The sequence below is a fragment of the Plectrocnemia conspersa genome, unplaced genomic scaffold, assembly GCF_051122295.1.
Source record: "Plectrocnemia conspersa isolate PC_06_02 unplaced genomic scaffold, ASM5112229v1 ptg000013l, whole genome shotgun sequence".
Classification (NCBI taxonomy): Eukaryota; Metazoa; Arthropoda; class Insecta; order Trichoptera; family Polycentropodidae; genus Plectrocnemia; species Plectrocnemia conspersa.
Window position 1 is genome coordinate 20,079,466 of NW_028277177.1, and position 17,033 is coordinate 20,096,498.

The following is a 17,033-nucleotide window of genomic DNA, read 5'->3' on the forward strand; positions in this document are numbered from 1 at the left end:
GCGAAGACGTTATATGTTATATGTTTATAGGTGTATGTTTTATTTCAAGTAATTTAGGTTTATTTTTTATAGATATGTATTTTATCAATTATTTTGTTAATATTATTATTTGTAAATAAAAAATGGAAAAAAATATATTGTGTTTTATTGCGAACGTTTGAGAAGCCGCATGTGCTTAACGTCATCGGGTCTGAGTAGCAAATGCGTTTGTGTGTGTGTATAAACAATGACAAAAAGGCATAGCATGGGCTCGTTCTACGCTCAATTAAAAATATTTCGGTCTCTCGACCGTTAAATAAAATGTATACATATAGACATCTACTTAGCTGTCAACAAAAATGTTCACCACTGGCAACACTAACTGTTCAGGTTAAGTTCGACGAGTCTCGGCTAGTTTGTTTTGTACACTATCAAAAATGGCTTAAACTTAGTTTGAGAAATATTATTTACGGAAACGTTTATTTGTAATGTAATTGCTAAACTGTGACTAAAACATAATTAAAATGTCGCTGAGGCCGGTTGTCCCTCACGTATTTGAAGCTCTCGAGAATCTCAACATAGACAATCTAATGCAATGTACTTCCGAAGACATTCGCCCTATTCTGCCATGTTTAGTACGAATGGCACTCATTTCACCGCTGGACATACCCAAGTATTGCGCCCAAGCCAAAAAAGACATCCTAACCTTACTTTCCGGCATAGAACTGGTTAACTCCATGGTATCGCTGCTCTCGATCGAATTTCACGCGCTTGAGCACGATCTAAAGAAGGAACAGCAAATGAGGCACGTATAATCATTGTTAAAACGTGTATGATTCAATGTTTAATTATATATTGTATTATAATACATTGTAGACAAAAGCCGGGATCATCTCGACAAGAATCTTTCCTGATTCAAAACGTAGTCAACGGTCTCGCTCACGAGTTTGAACGATCCGACCATACGAGAAGAGTACGTCTAGTTTTAGCCGAGCTGCTACAAATGCAATCGCAGATATTGGAATACAACCAGAGCAAGATGAATACGCCCAACACTGAAGCAACGATTAAGCCATCGGAGTTATTCGATAACGATGTATACCTTGAAGAGATATCGGACGTTATATGTATTTGTTTGGCCGAGCTTCCCATTCTACTAAATGTCACAGATGTTTGTGAAACATTATTGTATGTCAATAAAGGTCCGTCTATCATATGTTGGGTTGTGGCAAACATGCCAGATAACTTCAGAGAAGGTTTGTCGTTTATATTTATAACTAGACTTATAATCGAAAAGTTTCGGAATCATGTAGATTATATATAATTGTTTTAAAAACATGCGTAATAGAGAAGCTTTTGTATCTAAGCCTCTCATATAGATTAATAATTAACTTTTTATCAGTTAATGATAATTTCACTATTCCTTCGGTGTTTGTTAACAGTAGTCAATTAAAACTTGTTTATGATCGATTTCACTATAAAAATAGCTGTTTTTTTCTATTCATATCTGATTCCGAGAACTTTCTGAAAACCCTTGTAACAATATATTTATATCCCTTATTTTTAATAGTTGTAAATCACTTGGTGTGGAATGCCGAGCGAGGAGAAGATGATAGCGGTATTGGATGTGGATTGAGTGCACGTGCAAGAGGTCGTGCTCTTGCTCAATTGTGTGCAATGGCACCTGGACACGCTTTAGCCGTTAGAGCTCGGTGTGTCGAAGCATGTCGATTGCCAGCTTTAGCCGTATCACTAACTTTAGATCACGCCGCTACAGATACAACTGAATCTAACAACGATGTCGTAAGTTTTTTTTTTTGTTAAACTAGCTTTCATATGCTTTAGCAACGTAACATAAAATTGCCCTTGATAGAACCATTCACCTCAATTAAATTTCAAGACTTATATGTGTATTTACTGTCAATGTAAATTGCTAGGAATCAATGTGATTCTGGAAATGAACACATTTTCGTCTTTGAATATATCAGTTAAGATTACAGCACATCTTCACAAACAACTGCGCTCACAACTCAATTGAATAACTGATAGCTTCTTCATTAATTTCATTTTCAATTGAACAAAATGAACTTATAGCTCGAGAAATTGATTTCATTGATATTTTCACATATTTATGTTAAAACAAATACACGCAGAATTTACGTTATCGCTGAAAACAAAAACTATATGTAGTGCAAGGTAATAAGATACTCTAGATATCAAAAAAATCTTCACTGCCCTGTGCACTTGCACATACCAGTGTCGTCCCTTAGGGCGACCCTCCAATCACAGAGCTGAAATTTAATAGCGCATGTTGATCACAAGTTGTTACGGTATTGTTTGTGCACTGATTTGAAAATAATTTGACTGAAGTTTTTAAAGCGGTTTATTGTAGGTATGTAGATAGCTACGTTTATCGAAGACAAAAATTAAGGTTGCATTGAGTTAGAAATTTTCAGAAGAACATTTTATAAAAATATTTCGCTAGTTTCCTGACAACCTTTGAGTAATATATTTACATATATTAATCGATAATAAAGATAGTTCTAAATAATCATATTTATATTTAGGTGGCATTTGTATCCGGCTTACTATTAGGGAGTGAACAATCGGCGAGGAATTGGTTGGCAGGTTTTTTGAGAGGCGGTCAGAAGAGATCTAGAAGTGGAGTCGCTATCAATAACGCCATCGGCGAAACTAGTGGAGGAGCAGCACGTCTTCGAGCCGAACTTTTGAGGCGCTTGAAGGCAGCTTCGAGCAATTCTCTGACTTCTTCGAAAGTATTACAAGCTGCTGCTTTACTGAGATTGTACAGTGCTTTCAGAGGCATCGCTGGAATAAAGTATACTTTTAAATATCACATATAGTATATAAAATAGATATACCATTAAAAAGAATGCAACTCATTTTAGATTTCAAGATGAAGAAGTTGCTTCTCTAATTCGTCTTGTGACTTCTAAACCTCCGCCTACTCCAGCTGGAGTCCGATTCGTCTCATTGAGCTTATGCATGATAATCGCATGCCATTCTTTAATAGGTGTAGTGTTACTTGAATTTGACTATAACAATTTTACATTTTATTAAAATAATGTTACTTTTATAGCTTCACCAGATCATGAGAAGAGAGCTATTGAATGGATTCAATGGCTTGTTAAAGGAGAAGCTTATTTCGAAAGGTAAATTGACTGAACAATTCATTTGCGTAAAAATAAAGGTTAATCATAATATTTTTTTAGTACTTCTGGTGTGAACGCATCATTCGGAGAAATGTTGCTTTTGATGGCCATTCATTTTCATGCAAATCAATTATCGGCTATTAACGATTTGGTCTGCTCCACGCTCGGAATGAAAATTGCCATCAGACCAAACAGTATGACTAGAATCAAACAAATATTCACACAAGAAATTTTCACTGAACAAGTAAAAAAAATTATAACGTCAACTTTAACTATATCAATTTATTTTATATTAATTTTTGTTTTATTAATTTTTAGGTTGTCACAGCCCATGCTGTAAAAGTACCAGTTACTGTCAGTTTAAACGGTGATATACCCGGATATTTACCAGTACATTGCATTCACCAGCTTCTCAAATCAAGAGCGTTCTCAAAGCACAAAGTCCCGATTAAGAACTGGATTTATAAGCAAATATGCAAATCTGTCGCGCCTTTACATCCTGTTTTGCCAGCTTTGGTAGAAGTATACGTGAATTCTATCCTAGTTCCGAACATGAACATCAAAAGTTCGATCGAATACGTTAACAAACCTATCAGCGAAGAGGAGATTCGAAAAGTTTTCCGCAATTCAGTCTTCGGAGCTCACTTCGATACTAAAAAACGTGTGTATAATTTAGCCGAAATGGACGACACATCCAACTCTAACGATGACATGCAAATCGAAAAACCGAGTCTCACGTCTCAGTTGCTTCTTCTATATTACCTACTTTTGTATGAAGATGTAAGATTGAGCAATACAGCAGCTCACATATCAAATGGTAGAAAGGTCAAGTGTTATTCTACGGCGTTCTTATCTGAGCTTCCCATAAAATATTTATTGCATCAAGCTCAGAACGATCAATTGAGCTATGGCGGGCTTTTCAGTCCTCTTCTCAAACTCTTAGCGACTCACTTCCCTCATTTATCATTAGTAGACGATTGGATGGACGACCATGTCTTCGGACACTCGCAGCAAAATACTACCACAAACATAACTGAAATGATGATAGTCAACGCCTTCTCGGAAATGGAGACTAGTCCATCTAAGACCGGCAAAGTATTAAAATTGATGTTGAATAAAAATCCAACAGACGTGTGGCCTTTCGCCGAAACGTTTGTGCATTACTTCAAAACTGTTCTCGGGAAAAAAGTATCTCGGCATATCCAAGAACTATACCGACAAGTTTGGTTGAGATTAAACACTGTTCTTCCGAGATGTTTATGGGTTATGTCCATAAACGCATTATTGGACACGAGTAGTGTAGCAAAAAATATAACTCTCACCCAAGAAAACATCTTAGTTGATCCACTGCAGGTCTTGAGATGTGATTTAAGAGTGTTTAGATGTGGACCGATCTTAAAGATCGTTCTGCGTATTTTAGAAGCGAGTTTAGCTGCTTCCAGGAGTCAATTATCGAGGCACTTACATGATAAACCCCTAATAGAAAAAACTGGTCAATTAACGTCTGATTTAGAACGAGAAGAACTCAAAAACGCTTTGGTTGCAGCTCAAGAAAGCGCAGCTTTGCAAATACTATTGGAAGCCTGCTTAGAAACGGATGAAGATAAAGCGCAACCTGAATTGATGTGGTCGTTGAGAGAGGTCCGTAGTATAGTTTGTTCATTCTTACATCAAATATTCATATCTGATCCTTCATTGGCTAAGTTGGTACATTTCCAAGGATACCCTCGAGATCTCTTGCCGGTGACGGTTCAGGGTATTCCATCAATGCACATCTGTTTAGACTTCATACCAGAGTTGTTGAGTCAAGCGTCGTTAGAAAAGCAAGTCTTTGCGATTGATCTAGTATCCCATCTATCTATTCAATACGCCTTACCAAAAGCAATGTCAATAGCTAGATTGTGTGTTAATACCTTATCTGTACTCTTATCAGTGCTACCGTGCGATTTAAGAGTCGATCTATTTCAACCTGTATTGCCTTCTCTAGTGAGAATATGTACTGCTTTTCCGCCATTATTAGAAGACATAACGTCACTGTTGATGCAGTTGGGAAGGGTCTGCGAATCTCAAGCGTCGTTGGGTCACTCTTGGAACGACGTTAGTATTTCAGGCGATTTAGCATATACTCAATCAAAAATACAGGACAAAACCAAAGTATTGATGGCGGAAGTACTATCAAGAGATATACTTAACACCATGTCTGAAATAATTAAAAAGGCTTTGCTTAATGACAGAATCTATTAGTATTAATATAGAGATAATTGTACATACTACTAATTGTAAAATAATGTATTTTTTTTATGAATAAATTATGAATTTCACACAACATATTGTATGTATTTAATACAATGATTTAATTTAAAAACATGTTAATAATGAATTAGTAAGTTTTGTAGGATACTCTTCATCCAGTTTTCTAAATTCTAATGCATGTTTGTTTCTCTCAACGTGATTTCCTATCTCGTGATACAGTTGAGCCTAAAAATAAAAAATATTGAATAGTATACAAAAAATGCACTTTTTCTCTAGACGTCTAGAATCAATATCAGACTAAGTGATAATAATTTGACTCGACACGTCTGCATTTGGAGTAAAATATCATATGCTGTATTTTAAAGGACATATATGGATTATTTAATGTTACATACTTGTAAATAAATAACGTCTTTCATCCTACTTATAGCCTCAACTTTGTGAAAATTGGATTTGGCTTTATTTAATAAATCTGTACACAGCAACAATACTTTTTTTCTTCTTTCGCCTGTTTTTGGAGCCGTTGCTATTTTACATTTAACATATAATAACATTCCTATAAAAAAAAATAGAATATAATTTGCTAAGCTATTCCTAGTTAATTTATTTATACTACCTCTAGCTCGATCAAACGGTCCACCGTGCGACATTATGGTAGCGAGAACTTTTTGAGCAATGCTCAAAGCATTTGATGTACAACCCAATTGCAATTGAACGTTTGCAATATGCATCTCTATAATAGCAGCTTGGTAATAAAAATAATTATTGACGGCAAGATTCAAAGCTTCGTTCAGTAAAGTGATATTTGCTGACGATTCCGCGTTGATTCCACTACACGAGTTTTCTATTTGTGCTGCTAATATCATAGATTTAATACGCAGGGTTAGGTAGAGTTTGGTATCGTCGTTCGTGTTGCAATTGTTCAATATGTCGTTAATGCATGTCATTGCAAAGACTGGTTCGCCTTTCAAAAAATGCAACTCTGCCTTTATTAATTGACTCTCCCATCGATCTATCGACGCTAGTTGATTAGCTGCTTGTTCGGCCTCATGCCATTTACCTATATGATAAAATTTAGGATTATTATTGTATGCTGATAAATCCTCCCCCACTTATTACTCTCATTGATTTATTATCTGACACATTATAGATTTAAATAAGAAAGCTGTTACTAGTGTTGTGTTTATATCTTGTAAATTCATATCCTAATGTCACGAGTTCAAGAAAAACTTTTGGAAAAATTTTCGGACTGTTGGAATGCTTATAGTAACAAAAAAATCTAGGGCACAAGTTGGTAGAACATACAGACATATAGCTAGAAAAGCCGATAACCAATTATCTGTCACTGCCGAAATAGAAACTACGATGTCCTAATTTATTATTTTATTTACTAGCCTATTGTGCGTGTCTGTGATTTTGAAGATGCTCGAATTTCAATCATCAAACTGATGTATATCAAATTTAACAAGACTTAATGCATAAGCTACCAAAGATATATAAATCAGGTGTAATATGTGTTTTATGTTAAATTTAATAAATACCTGAATAAATTGCGTAAGTCGCAGTGATTATGTGCTGTGATCGCATCCAAAGAAGACAATGCGGGGGTCTAGGAGCTCTGCTTTGAGCGTGTTGAAGAACGGCCGCGGCGCTTGTTCTTTCTCCTTGCAAAGCTAACATCTGAGCAGTTCCACAGGCAGCTATGCATGCCGCTTCACTTTCCCATTCTCCACCTATACAATGTGTTTTATTTTTTTAATTATATTCAAGCTCATATTAACGACTAATACAGTACACTAACCAGTATTCAAGTTCAATAATAATTGACAACAAATGGAGGCCATCTCACTCTTTCCGTACAATGACCAAAGAACTGCTCTGTTTACCAAACTTATTTGTACGAGATCAGTCATTGAATGTTGACAGTGTATTACGTCTCCCTTCATCAAGAGCTGAAACAATAATAATAATATTAAAAATAAATTCGACCAATCTTTATCACCAAATACTTACAGTGAATAAACTAGCAGGAGTGATTCTATAAGAAACCGCATGCTGAACATAAGCCTGTGCCGCTAAAGCAACACGGTGACGAGCGCAAGGAGCAGTAGGCCTCGAAATGCGAGGAGGTGGCAAAAGACGACTGCTTGAGCTGTCGACCCTCTGCGCCCATCCGGCAGCTTGTTGCAAGCACAAATTATCGCCGGCCTCTTGAGACATGACCATCGCTTCTTTTAATGCAATTAACGCTTGATCCCTAAAAAATTGTTATCATTCAACAATCGCACACTACACACAAACATTTTTAAAACTCACTTGTGTCCAAACTTCGCGTGCAATACTGCTAAATTGAGGGACGCGTATCTAAAACCTCTATTCCTATCCGTGGTAGAGTTACCAGATGACGTTGTTTTGATGGAACCGACACTGCGATCGAAACATCCGTATAAGCTATCCATTGCTCCGCATAATTCTCGTTCGCGAAGACAATTCAGATAACTCAAAAAATGCTGCAAAAATATATAACTATTAAATTGCAATCAACAAAGCACATAAATGTTGTGAATATGACGCTTACAGCATCTGCATAGTCGGGATTATCTCGTAAAATATCCGTTATTGCCTCTTGAAGAGCCTTAGGCGACATAGCACGAGGTTCACTTGATTGTAGCAATGCTGCTTGTTGTGCTGTAAATAATTCCGCTTGCTTCCTAGACCACTTGCAATGCTCATATCTGTTAAAAAGATTATCAATACACATTAGAAGACGAGCTGCACAATACAAACTGATGGACAGATGAGTGACTCATCATTTTGCCATTTCTTCTAGGGTCCGTGTGACACGGCAGAGTATATCAACTAGTCACAGCAACATTGTGCTTGCAGTTAAAAATTTCTAGTGATAAAATTATAAAACTGTTGCTGAAGCATTTTTTTATGGCAATAACATTAAGTAGTACCATGAATTCAAGATAAGAGCAGAAAGCCCTCTATTGTTACTAATATGACCAGACATCCACCCTTTGGAAACCCTGTCCTTCTCAAAAATTGTGTCCTCCTCGAACAAAAATGTTAGAACCCGGAGCGCTGAATATCGGAACAAAGATGTCTGAGGTGACCTTTTAGTGTCCTCTTTTAATATTTTAAAAATATGGTCTTATTGTTACTGATGAACTAATTCAAATAATTAAGACAAAATTATCCTTATCGGTGAACATACATAATGAATTTGTGTTTTATGTTAATTATAATGGGAGTATGGAAAAAAGTGCAATGTATCTAAACACGTGGAGCATAAAAAAATTGGAATTATTTTATAAAATGACGTCTGGCATTGATTCACAGCACTAACATTATATAAAAAGCAATTCTTACAATTTTACTCTTTTTTCGATATTTTTTTTCAAAAAGTAAAATACCCACACATTTTTAACGTTTTTATTTTAAGAACGCGTCTCTTCATTTTTACGATTTATTATCATGACACAAAATAACATATGAAAGAGATTCTCAATTACAAGAAGAAAAAATGATATGAACAACATTTGTTGTGTTTGGACCAAAATCCTTGACGCGTCAAATAAACGCCTTATTTTTTAACTGAAATGCAAAGATGTCGTCTCCAAACTTTATTAAAACCGGTATTTAGCTAATAAACATATTAATATATCAAAATACATATAATACATATAATAACATAATTATAAAATATTTTGTAGAACCTGATTTTGAAAATCGAGATGAAAATACAAATTATGTCAAGTGTATAATTGAGGTAAACAAAAAGTAATGTATGTAATTATATATATTAAGAATAATTTACATTATCACTTATTTTCAGCAAGAAAATATTAAGATAGAATATGAAGGCAGTGATAACAATACTATTAAAAATGACATGTTGGAAATAGGTTATAAAAATATTTTAATGATTAATATACATTTTAATATATTCATATTCACCAGTAAATATATGTTTGAATTTTTCTAGATACACATGACGTCAAGGATATACTTTTCACAGATGTTGATAATTTATCTTTCCAACAGTCAGATGACTTTTCAGCATCATATAAAATTCCGATCTCGCATCATAATCGTTTCGATTTAGAACCAAATCCTCTCGCTAGTAAAAATTTAATAGTTTTAAAAACTGATAAAAAAATAAGAAACTTAAAGAACCATATATGCAACAAATGCGGGAAAATATTCAAAACCATGGGATACTTATTGAGACATGCGAGGAATTGCTCATTTGATAAAGAGCGCAAAATAGAACAGAGCTTATTAAATCACGAATATGTACATTGCGAATCGTACAGCAATGGTGAAAATAATATTGACAAAGGCAAAGATCCGTTGGAAATAGGTTAAAAAATATTTCTTTTATTATTATATATTATATGAAACTTACAAAAAGAAGGACCTTATTGAATTTAAATATTGTAAATAATGCACATTTCATATCATCGAAAAAATGGAATCACAGAGTGACATCATATATCACTGCTATAACACTCGACGTATAATTTAATTTTAACGAGAAATAAAAATACAAAATTGTAGTATAAACTAGCTGTTAATTTATAAGTTTTACAACTATAGTCTATTTATTTTCAAGAGTCAGTGCGCAAGAACATTGTTTAACGCGTAATCATAACATGCTTTTAAATTTCTGCCCTGTGATTGGTCGTTCGCCGTAAGATCAATCGTTTCATTGAGAACGACCAAGCACAAGGCAGAAATTTAAGAGCACATTTTGATTACGCGTTAAACAATGTTCTTGCGCACTGACTCTTGAAAATAAATAGACTATAGTATGTATCAATAGCGGTTCGTCCATATAAACTGGAAGCATAGCTTTCTCCGTTTTATTTTTTTAATCTTCAGTTGTAAAATAAAAGGTATTAGCACGATGCATTATAACGGGATAACACAATCAATACCTAGAAGTTTTGAGACACTAGACTGAAATCAAGTAATATTGTATTTTTATAAATAAAAATTCAAGTCTGCTGTGGTATTCGAACACTGCTGGCTTTAAATACTTAATCAGTATTATTTTGTTGAATAAAGTCTGCAAATAACACACCACAGTGGTGGAAATAATATATAGTATCGGCTTTTTAAATATTAGTTTTAAAAGGGTCACATTAAATGAAAATAATATAACTGTACTCACAAGAAGATTGAAATGGGGGATTAGCAATACGATATGTTTTCCACAGCTTCCCTCAATTATACTGCCACTAGTATATATGTAATATATATCAATGGAAGTGTGGATTGGTTATTTAAAGTCTACTCTTCGGTGAGATGACTTAATTGCTACTTTGCTACCACTTCACTAATCCGTATTCTTACTAGATATGAAAATCTAATATATTTTAAATATTAAGTATTCCTAAAAATATTAATTTTCACTGAAGTAATACTGCAAAGTGTTTAATTCCTCCATATGCATATATGTTACAGTCCAAGTGTACATTTCGTTTGCTCATGGCCATATTAATTTGATCATACACATTAATCTGGTCATTTATACACAAAAGAAATAAAGGATAAATAATTTGGCTTTAGTATAAATATTTTTGTATTACATCAAAGATTAACTTTAAATTATTAATTATTAAAATTAAATAAAAAATTAACTAGTTAATGTATGCACTAAATGCATTAACTAGTTCATGTATGCATTTTCAAAATTCGCACTGCCTGTAACATATACAGTGGTAACTCGGTATACGTCCTGTTTGGATGAGAAACATTTTATTTGGAATACGACTCGCATGCAATTTGTATGAGTCAAAAAGACACATCGCGCATGTGAAATTTGTATGAGTTAGGACACCACGCGATACTCTTGTTTATCTCTCATGTGTATTAGTACGGCGGTTGCTACCATACAGTGAACGACTCGCGCAATAACTGAATTTTCACGTAATTTATTATTTTATTAATTTTTAGTAAATTCACTAACTATTATTTATTATTTTTTAGTAAATTCACTAACCATGAGTTCTAAGAAAGTTAACGAGAGGAGCCAAGCAACGAAAAAAATGGTTAGGATCACCGTGAAGGTGAAAAAAGAGATTGTTGAAAAGTATGAGAGTGGCATGCGTATCCGGGACTTGGTTGCAGCATACCGTATGCCGAGAACGACGATTTCTACGATTGTGAAAAACAAAGACGTTATTAAATCGGCTAATGTTGCAAAAGGGGTGAAATCGATTACAAAACAAAGATCAGGGACATTAGAACATGTTGAAAAATTGCTTTTAATCTGGATAACAGAAAAACAGTGTGCTGGCGATAGTGTCTCGGAGGCAATTATTTGTGAAAGGGCAAAAATGATACATGCCGATCTTTTGAAAAACAAGGCAGGAACAAGCCAAGAAAGTGAAGTGTTTAAAGCTAGCCATGGTTGGTTTGATAATTTTAAGAAGAGAACTGGTATTCACAGTGTTGTGAGGCATGGAGAAGGAGCCAGTGCTGATAAAGATGCCGCCAATGATTTTGTTAAAGAGTTTAAGGAATTTGTGGAAACTGAGGGTTTTGTTCCCCAACAAGTTTTTAACTGTGATGAAACAGGCCTGTTTTGGAAGAAAATGCCTAACAGGACCTACATTACACAAGAGGAGAAGGCATTGCCAGGGCACCAACCAATGAAGGACAGGCTAACTCTCTTGTTCTGTGGAAATGCAAGTGGGGATTGCAAACTGAAACCTCTACTGATTTACCACTCTGAAACTCCGGGGGCCTTTAAGAAACATAATGTACAGAAAACTCAGTTACCTGTGATGTGGAGATCAAACAGCAAGGCTTGGGTAACCAGAGAATATTTCAGCAATTGGTTTAATGTCGTGTTTGGGCCTAGTGTAAAAAGTTATTTAGAGGAGAAAAGCCTGCCTCTGAAGGCCCTCCTCATAATGGACAATGCTCCAGCTCACCCTCCATGCTTGCAGGACTATATGCTGCCGGAGTTCGACTTCATCACTGTAAAGTTCCTACCCCCTAATTCGACTCCTCTTATTCAGCCCATGGACCAGCAGGTCATTAGTAATTTCAAGAAACTCTACACTAAAGCACTATTCCAGAAGTGCTTTGAAGTGACCTCTGACACAGAATTAACACTGAGAGAGTTTTGGAAAAATCACTTTACTATCGCCCATTCCATAACTCTCATTGACAAAGCCTGGCAGGAAGTTTCCAACAGAACAATGAACTCTGCTTGGAGGAATTTGTGGCCAGAAGCAGTGACTGAAAGGGACTTTGAGGCTGTGTCTACAGTGGAGGATATTGTCTCTCTGGGCAGGTCCATGGGACTTGATTTGAATGAATTTGATGTGGAGGAGTTAGTGGAGGGGTACAGGGAAGAGCTGACCACTGAGGAGCTGCAGGAACTTGAGAAGGATGAGCACAAGACTAGGATGGATGCACTCTCTTCAGGCTCTGAGGAGGAGGAGATAAAGGAAGCTCCTACTTCGTTAATCAAGGAAATCTTTGCTAAATGGATGGATGTCAAAAATTTTGCAGAGAAGTACCATCCCAACAAAGCCCAAACAAGTAGTAATAGCATTGTCTGGAATGACCAGACAATGTCACATTTTCGAGACATCCTGAGGAGAAGGCAAAAGCAAAGCTCTTTAGACGGGTTTTCAGTACAAGTCAAACCTGGTGAGCCTCAACCAGGGTCAATTAGGGAAAAGAGACAGATAAAAGAAGAATCAACAGAATGTTGTATTCCTGAAGTTTTATTGGAAGCGGACTCTCCTTCAAAACAATAACATCTCCTCCTTCTCAGCACCATATTAGTAAGCACTTGACTCTTCTTACCAAGGTAAAATGAGGTTAAATTTTCATTTATTTTATTAATGTATTTTAGTATTAAGCAGTGTTTAAATTATTTTCTGCAACCACGTCAATAAATGTATAATATGCCAATACCAATATGTTTTTTTTCATGGGAACGGATTTATCATTATCCCTTTATTTCTTATGGGAAAAATACGTTTGGTATACGTCCTATTTGATATAAGTCCAAGGATCTGGAACGGATTAAGGACGTATAGCATTAATTTTATAAATTAAGAAAATTAAATAATACAATAATGGAGAAAGGCAAGGATTATAATAAAACAACATATTTAACTACACCAATAGTGAAAGAGGCGATAAGATAGTAATCTCGACGACTGTATCAAGAAAACAAAAAACAACAGCACCCTGTCACAGCAGAAATTTAAGAGCATGTGATGACCAGACGTTGAACAATTTGTGCCTGACTGTTGAAAATAAATACATAGACTAGTAAAATTTAAAACAGCTGAACGATTTTTTTTTTAAATCGACAAGTCTTAGCTTGTAGGTCTTAATGTGATTTTTTATTGTTTTCAGAAATCCTTGAAATTGAGGTTGCACCAGACACAAACACATGCAATGTGGACACTTTAACTTTTCAACGATCTGATATCTTAGACACCGAGGGACTACGAAATGATATACACAAAATAATAAGCTATTCTGACAGTCTTAAATGTGTTATGTGCAGAAAAAAGTTTAAAACTGAACATCAACTTTCGGAACATATGATTTTGTATAATGGTTACCACGGCTTAGAATGCGACAAATGTGGAAGATTGTTCAGAACGAAGCAAAATGTATTAGAGCATATAATGAAGAGGCACATTGAATATTTTGAAATGCGATGCGGCAGTTGCGAGAAGACGTTCAAAAATAAACATAGCCTAATAATGCACATGAAAATTCACAGCGAGTTTCAATGCGGCGAATGCGGAAAATTTTTAATTAACAAACGTTATTTTTCGCTTCATAGAAAATCTCATCAATTTGAGTGTCACAAATGCGGAAAGATTTACAAACTAAAATTGAGACTTATGAATCATATGAAAAGTCACGAAAACGAAAACTTTCAATGTAGCGAGTGCGGAATGGTACTGGAAACTAAAACCAAATTCCGATATCACACACTGACGGCGCACGTCAATTCCTACGACTTTCACTGTGAAAAATGTGATAAGAAATTTAAAAGTAAATTGCACCTTTCGCGACATATGGTCACTCATAACGATTCCAACAAATTTACATGTGACATATGTGAAAAAGTGTTTAAAAATAAAAACAATCTTTTATATCACAGCGAGTCAGTGCATGTATACTCTTACGACTTCCGATGCGGCAAGTGTGAAAGACTCTTTAAGAGTAAACGTAATCTTTCATATCACGATAGAACAGCGCACATCGACTCTAGGTTTAAGTGTACCAAGTGTGAAAAGAAGTTTAAATTTAAATATTTGCTCACTGCTCATATGGACGTACACAACGATTCTTTCGACTTCGAGTGTAATAAGTGTGGGAAAAAATTTAAAACTAAATTTTGCCTTAAACAACATATGTACAGTCACGTTGAGACTTATAATTTTGAATGCAACGAGTGTGGAAAATCGTTTACAACAAAGAAATATCTTTCGCGGCATCTTAATTCTCACGTTGATTATTATGGCTTTGACTGTGATAAATGTGAGAAGAAATTTAAATTTAAACATTCCTTATTACGACATTATAAAAATCACAACAACGTTATGAGTGGCGGTGCTTGGGTTATAACTGGAGAAAAGCCGGCAAACAGAAATGCCAGAAAACATAGTTTTTAATCAAAATATATTAAAAGTTATAAGTTTTTTATTTATTAAAGTGATAGTTTATTTTTAAAAAATACAAATTTTAATAAAATTTATATTATGATTTTGCGATAGGGATGAATCAAGAAAGTCAAAATGAGTTGTATCATTTACAAGTCTATAACCAAAGATTTCAAATCTCAACAGTGAAACACTGATTTATGTATTTTTTATGCAATATATACATTTAATAATGTTTAAGCACCAAGGGTTAGAAGTCGTTAATAACTGTTTTGAATTTCAAACGTGGCTTATATAATATAATTCATATATTTAAATGTACATGATAAAAATATAAAGAATAAATTACCTTTCTTTATCAAAATGCAAGTTTTTCTTTGAAAAATCCATTGATATTTGAAACGCCTTATCTTCGTTAGTCATAGGACAATCCATAGCGACTTCAGACATATTTAATTTCTAAAAAATTGAACCGATATTTTAGATCCCTTACACAATTGTTAGTAATATTTTATTTACTTATACTTACGTCTTTACTCAAACTGCGAATGAGAGATCCAGGCCTTCCTTTTTCATAATAACTGCAAAACGATCTATACACAGACGTAACTTGGAAAAATGATAGTTTGTTCAGATACAATACCATGCGTCTTAAATACAATCCTAAAAGAAGACATAGATATATTTGTGCTTAGCAAAAAAAATGTGTAATGAATATTATGTACCAATAACACTGCTTCGATTTATAATACAAGTATTCGTTTCGCGAGGGTCAGAAATTAATTTTTCATACGTGTCAAATATGCAGTCTAACAGCGTATCAATTCCTTCATCGTAAATCCTGTTTAATAATGTGCAAAAGCGTTGCAGATGATCGCTGTGCATATTGTACTTTCCGGATGTGAACAAATTTTCAAGTTCTTTATATTCCAAATCAGGGCACTGGTACAGTTTATTTTATTAATAGCACGTATAGTTATATTTTACATAGAATAATATATTTAATATTTCACCTGAATTAGTTTCAAGACTAACATGCAGAAATCTTTGCGGTATTTCGGTGCTAAAATGTACTCCAACACTGTACATAAAAAAAAATACATTATTTAAATTAAGTTAAGCTGAACAATAACATAACAAATCTTACTTTCGTTTTTCAAGGAACAGAACTCTCTTATGAACACGACTACGGCTATTTTATGTGATGTTATATTCTCCATGTCATTCTTTTTTCCGCCTTTGATATTGAAAATGTCAGTTTTCTTCCCAGGATACACCATTTTCGTATAAAATTGCGCGCATCAATCTCGCCGTTTGACGTTTAAATGTAAAATGTTGTCTGGTCTACGAAAAAAATATTTCGACCATATACTTCAAGTTACAATACAATTGTATTAGACTAATTTTATTACGAGAATATTTTTTTTTTTAAGGAACAATATTTGTAAAAGTAATAAAAAATGAAAATTATATTTATTAAAACAATATAAAGTACTGTGGGTGCTTATTTAAATATGTTTTTATTTTATTATGGGCAAAACTTTACGGCACTCTAGTAACGCTGACATGACGGAGGCGGAGGGCAGAAGATTCTTTTGGTGGACTTTGACGGATAAACAACGGCCGGTGTTGCCTCGTTCACTGTTCATTTGTAAACAATTAAATAACATATTGCAAAATAAACTATATTTCAATAAAAAAAATAATACTGCAGCTACTCATTCGGTGTATAATTGCTACCCATCGCCAACTATTTGCTAAAATACTAAGCAATTAAAGAAAATAAATCCTTACACAATATTATGTTTTGAAGTGGTAACTGAAATAAGACATTATAATGAAAATAAATGATTAAATTTAAAATATACATAACTAATAATATAAGGTAATAAAATATAAATATTTAAAAATAATCAATCACAACATATTTAAAATATCTTAATGCTTGCGAGATGAATTTTATCAA

At 34.2% G+C, this 17,033-nt stretch overlaps 2 protein-coding genes and 1 long non-coding RNA gene across 3 annotated transcripts; 2 read left to right on the plus strand and 1 right to left on the minus strand.

Annotated features, from left to right (window-relative positions):
- The first annotated feature begins 347 nt into the window (after positions 1–347).
- IntS2 (integrator complex subunit 2) lies at positions 348–5,478 on the plus strand. The gene is made up of 8 exons (XM_088202848.1): positions 348–784; positions 856–1,235; positions 1,550–1,782; positions 2,547–2,818; positions 2,889–3,013; positions 3,080–3,152; positions 3,213–3,396; positions 3,471–5,478. Exons 1-8 carry the CDS (start codon positions 504–506, stop codon positions 5,394–5,396), a joined length of 3,474 nt encoding a protein of 1,157 aa, XP_088058974.1. The 5' UTR covers positions 348–503; the 3' UTR covers positions 5,397–5,478.
- ida (anaphase promoting complex subunit 5 ida) lies at positions 5,372–16,408 on the minus strand. The gene is made up of 13 exons (XM_088202849.1): positions 16,215–16,408; positions 16,081–16,148; positions 15,793–16,009; positions 15,597–15,730; positions 15,417–15,526; positions 7,984–8,140; positions 7,722–7,915; positions 7,419–7,662; positions 7,207–7,357; positions 6,947–7,138; positions 6,022–6,465; positions 5,801–5,961; positions 5,372–5,630 (listed from the first exon to the last, which is right to left on the minus strand). The coding sequence occupies exons 1-13, from the start codon at positions 16,345–16,347 to the stop codon at positions 5,511–5,513; spliced, it is 2,325 nt and encodes a 774-aa protein (XP_088058975.1). The 5' UTR covers positions 16,348–16,408; the 3' UTR covers positions 5,372–5,510.
- LOC148227529 (uncharacterized) lies at positions 8,958–9,533 on the plus strand. Its single transcript, XR_015812099.1, has 4 exons — positions 8,958–9,046; positions 9,125–9,180; positions 9,247–9,316; positions 9,397–9,533. It is a non-coding gene; the product is annotated as an uncharacterized LOC148227529 (long non-coding RNA).
- Positions 16,409–17,033: the final 625 nt, after the last annotated feature.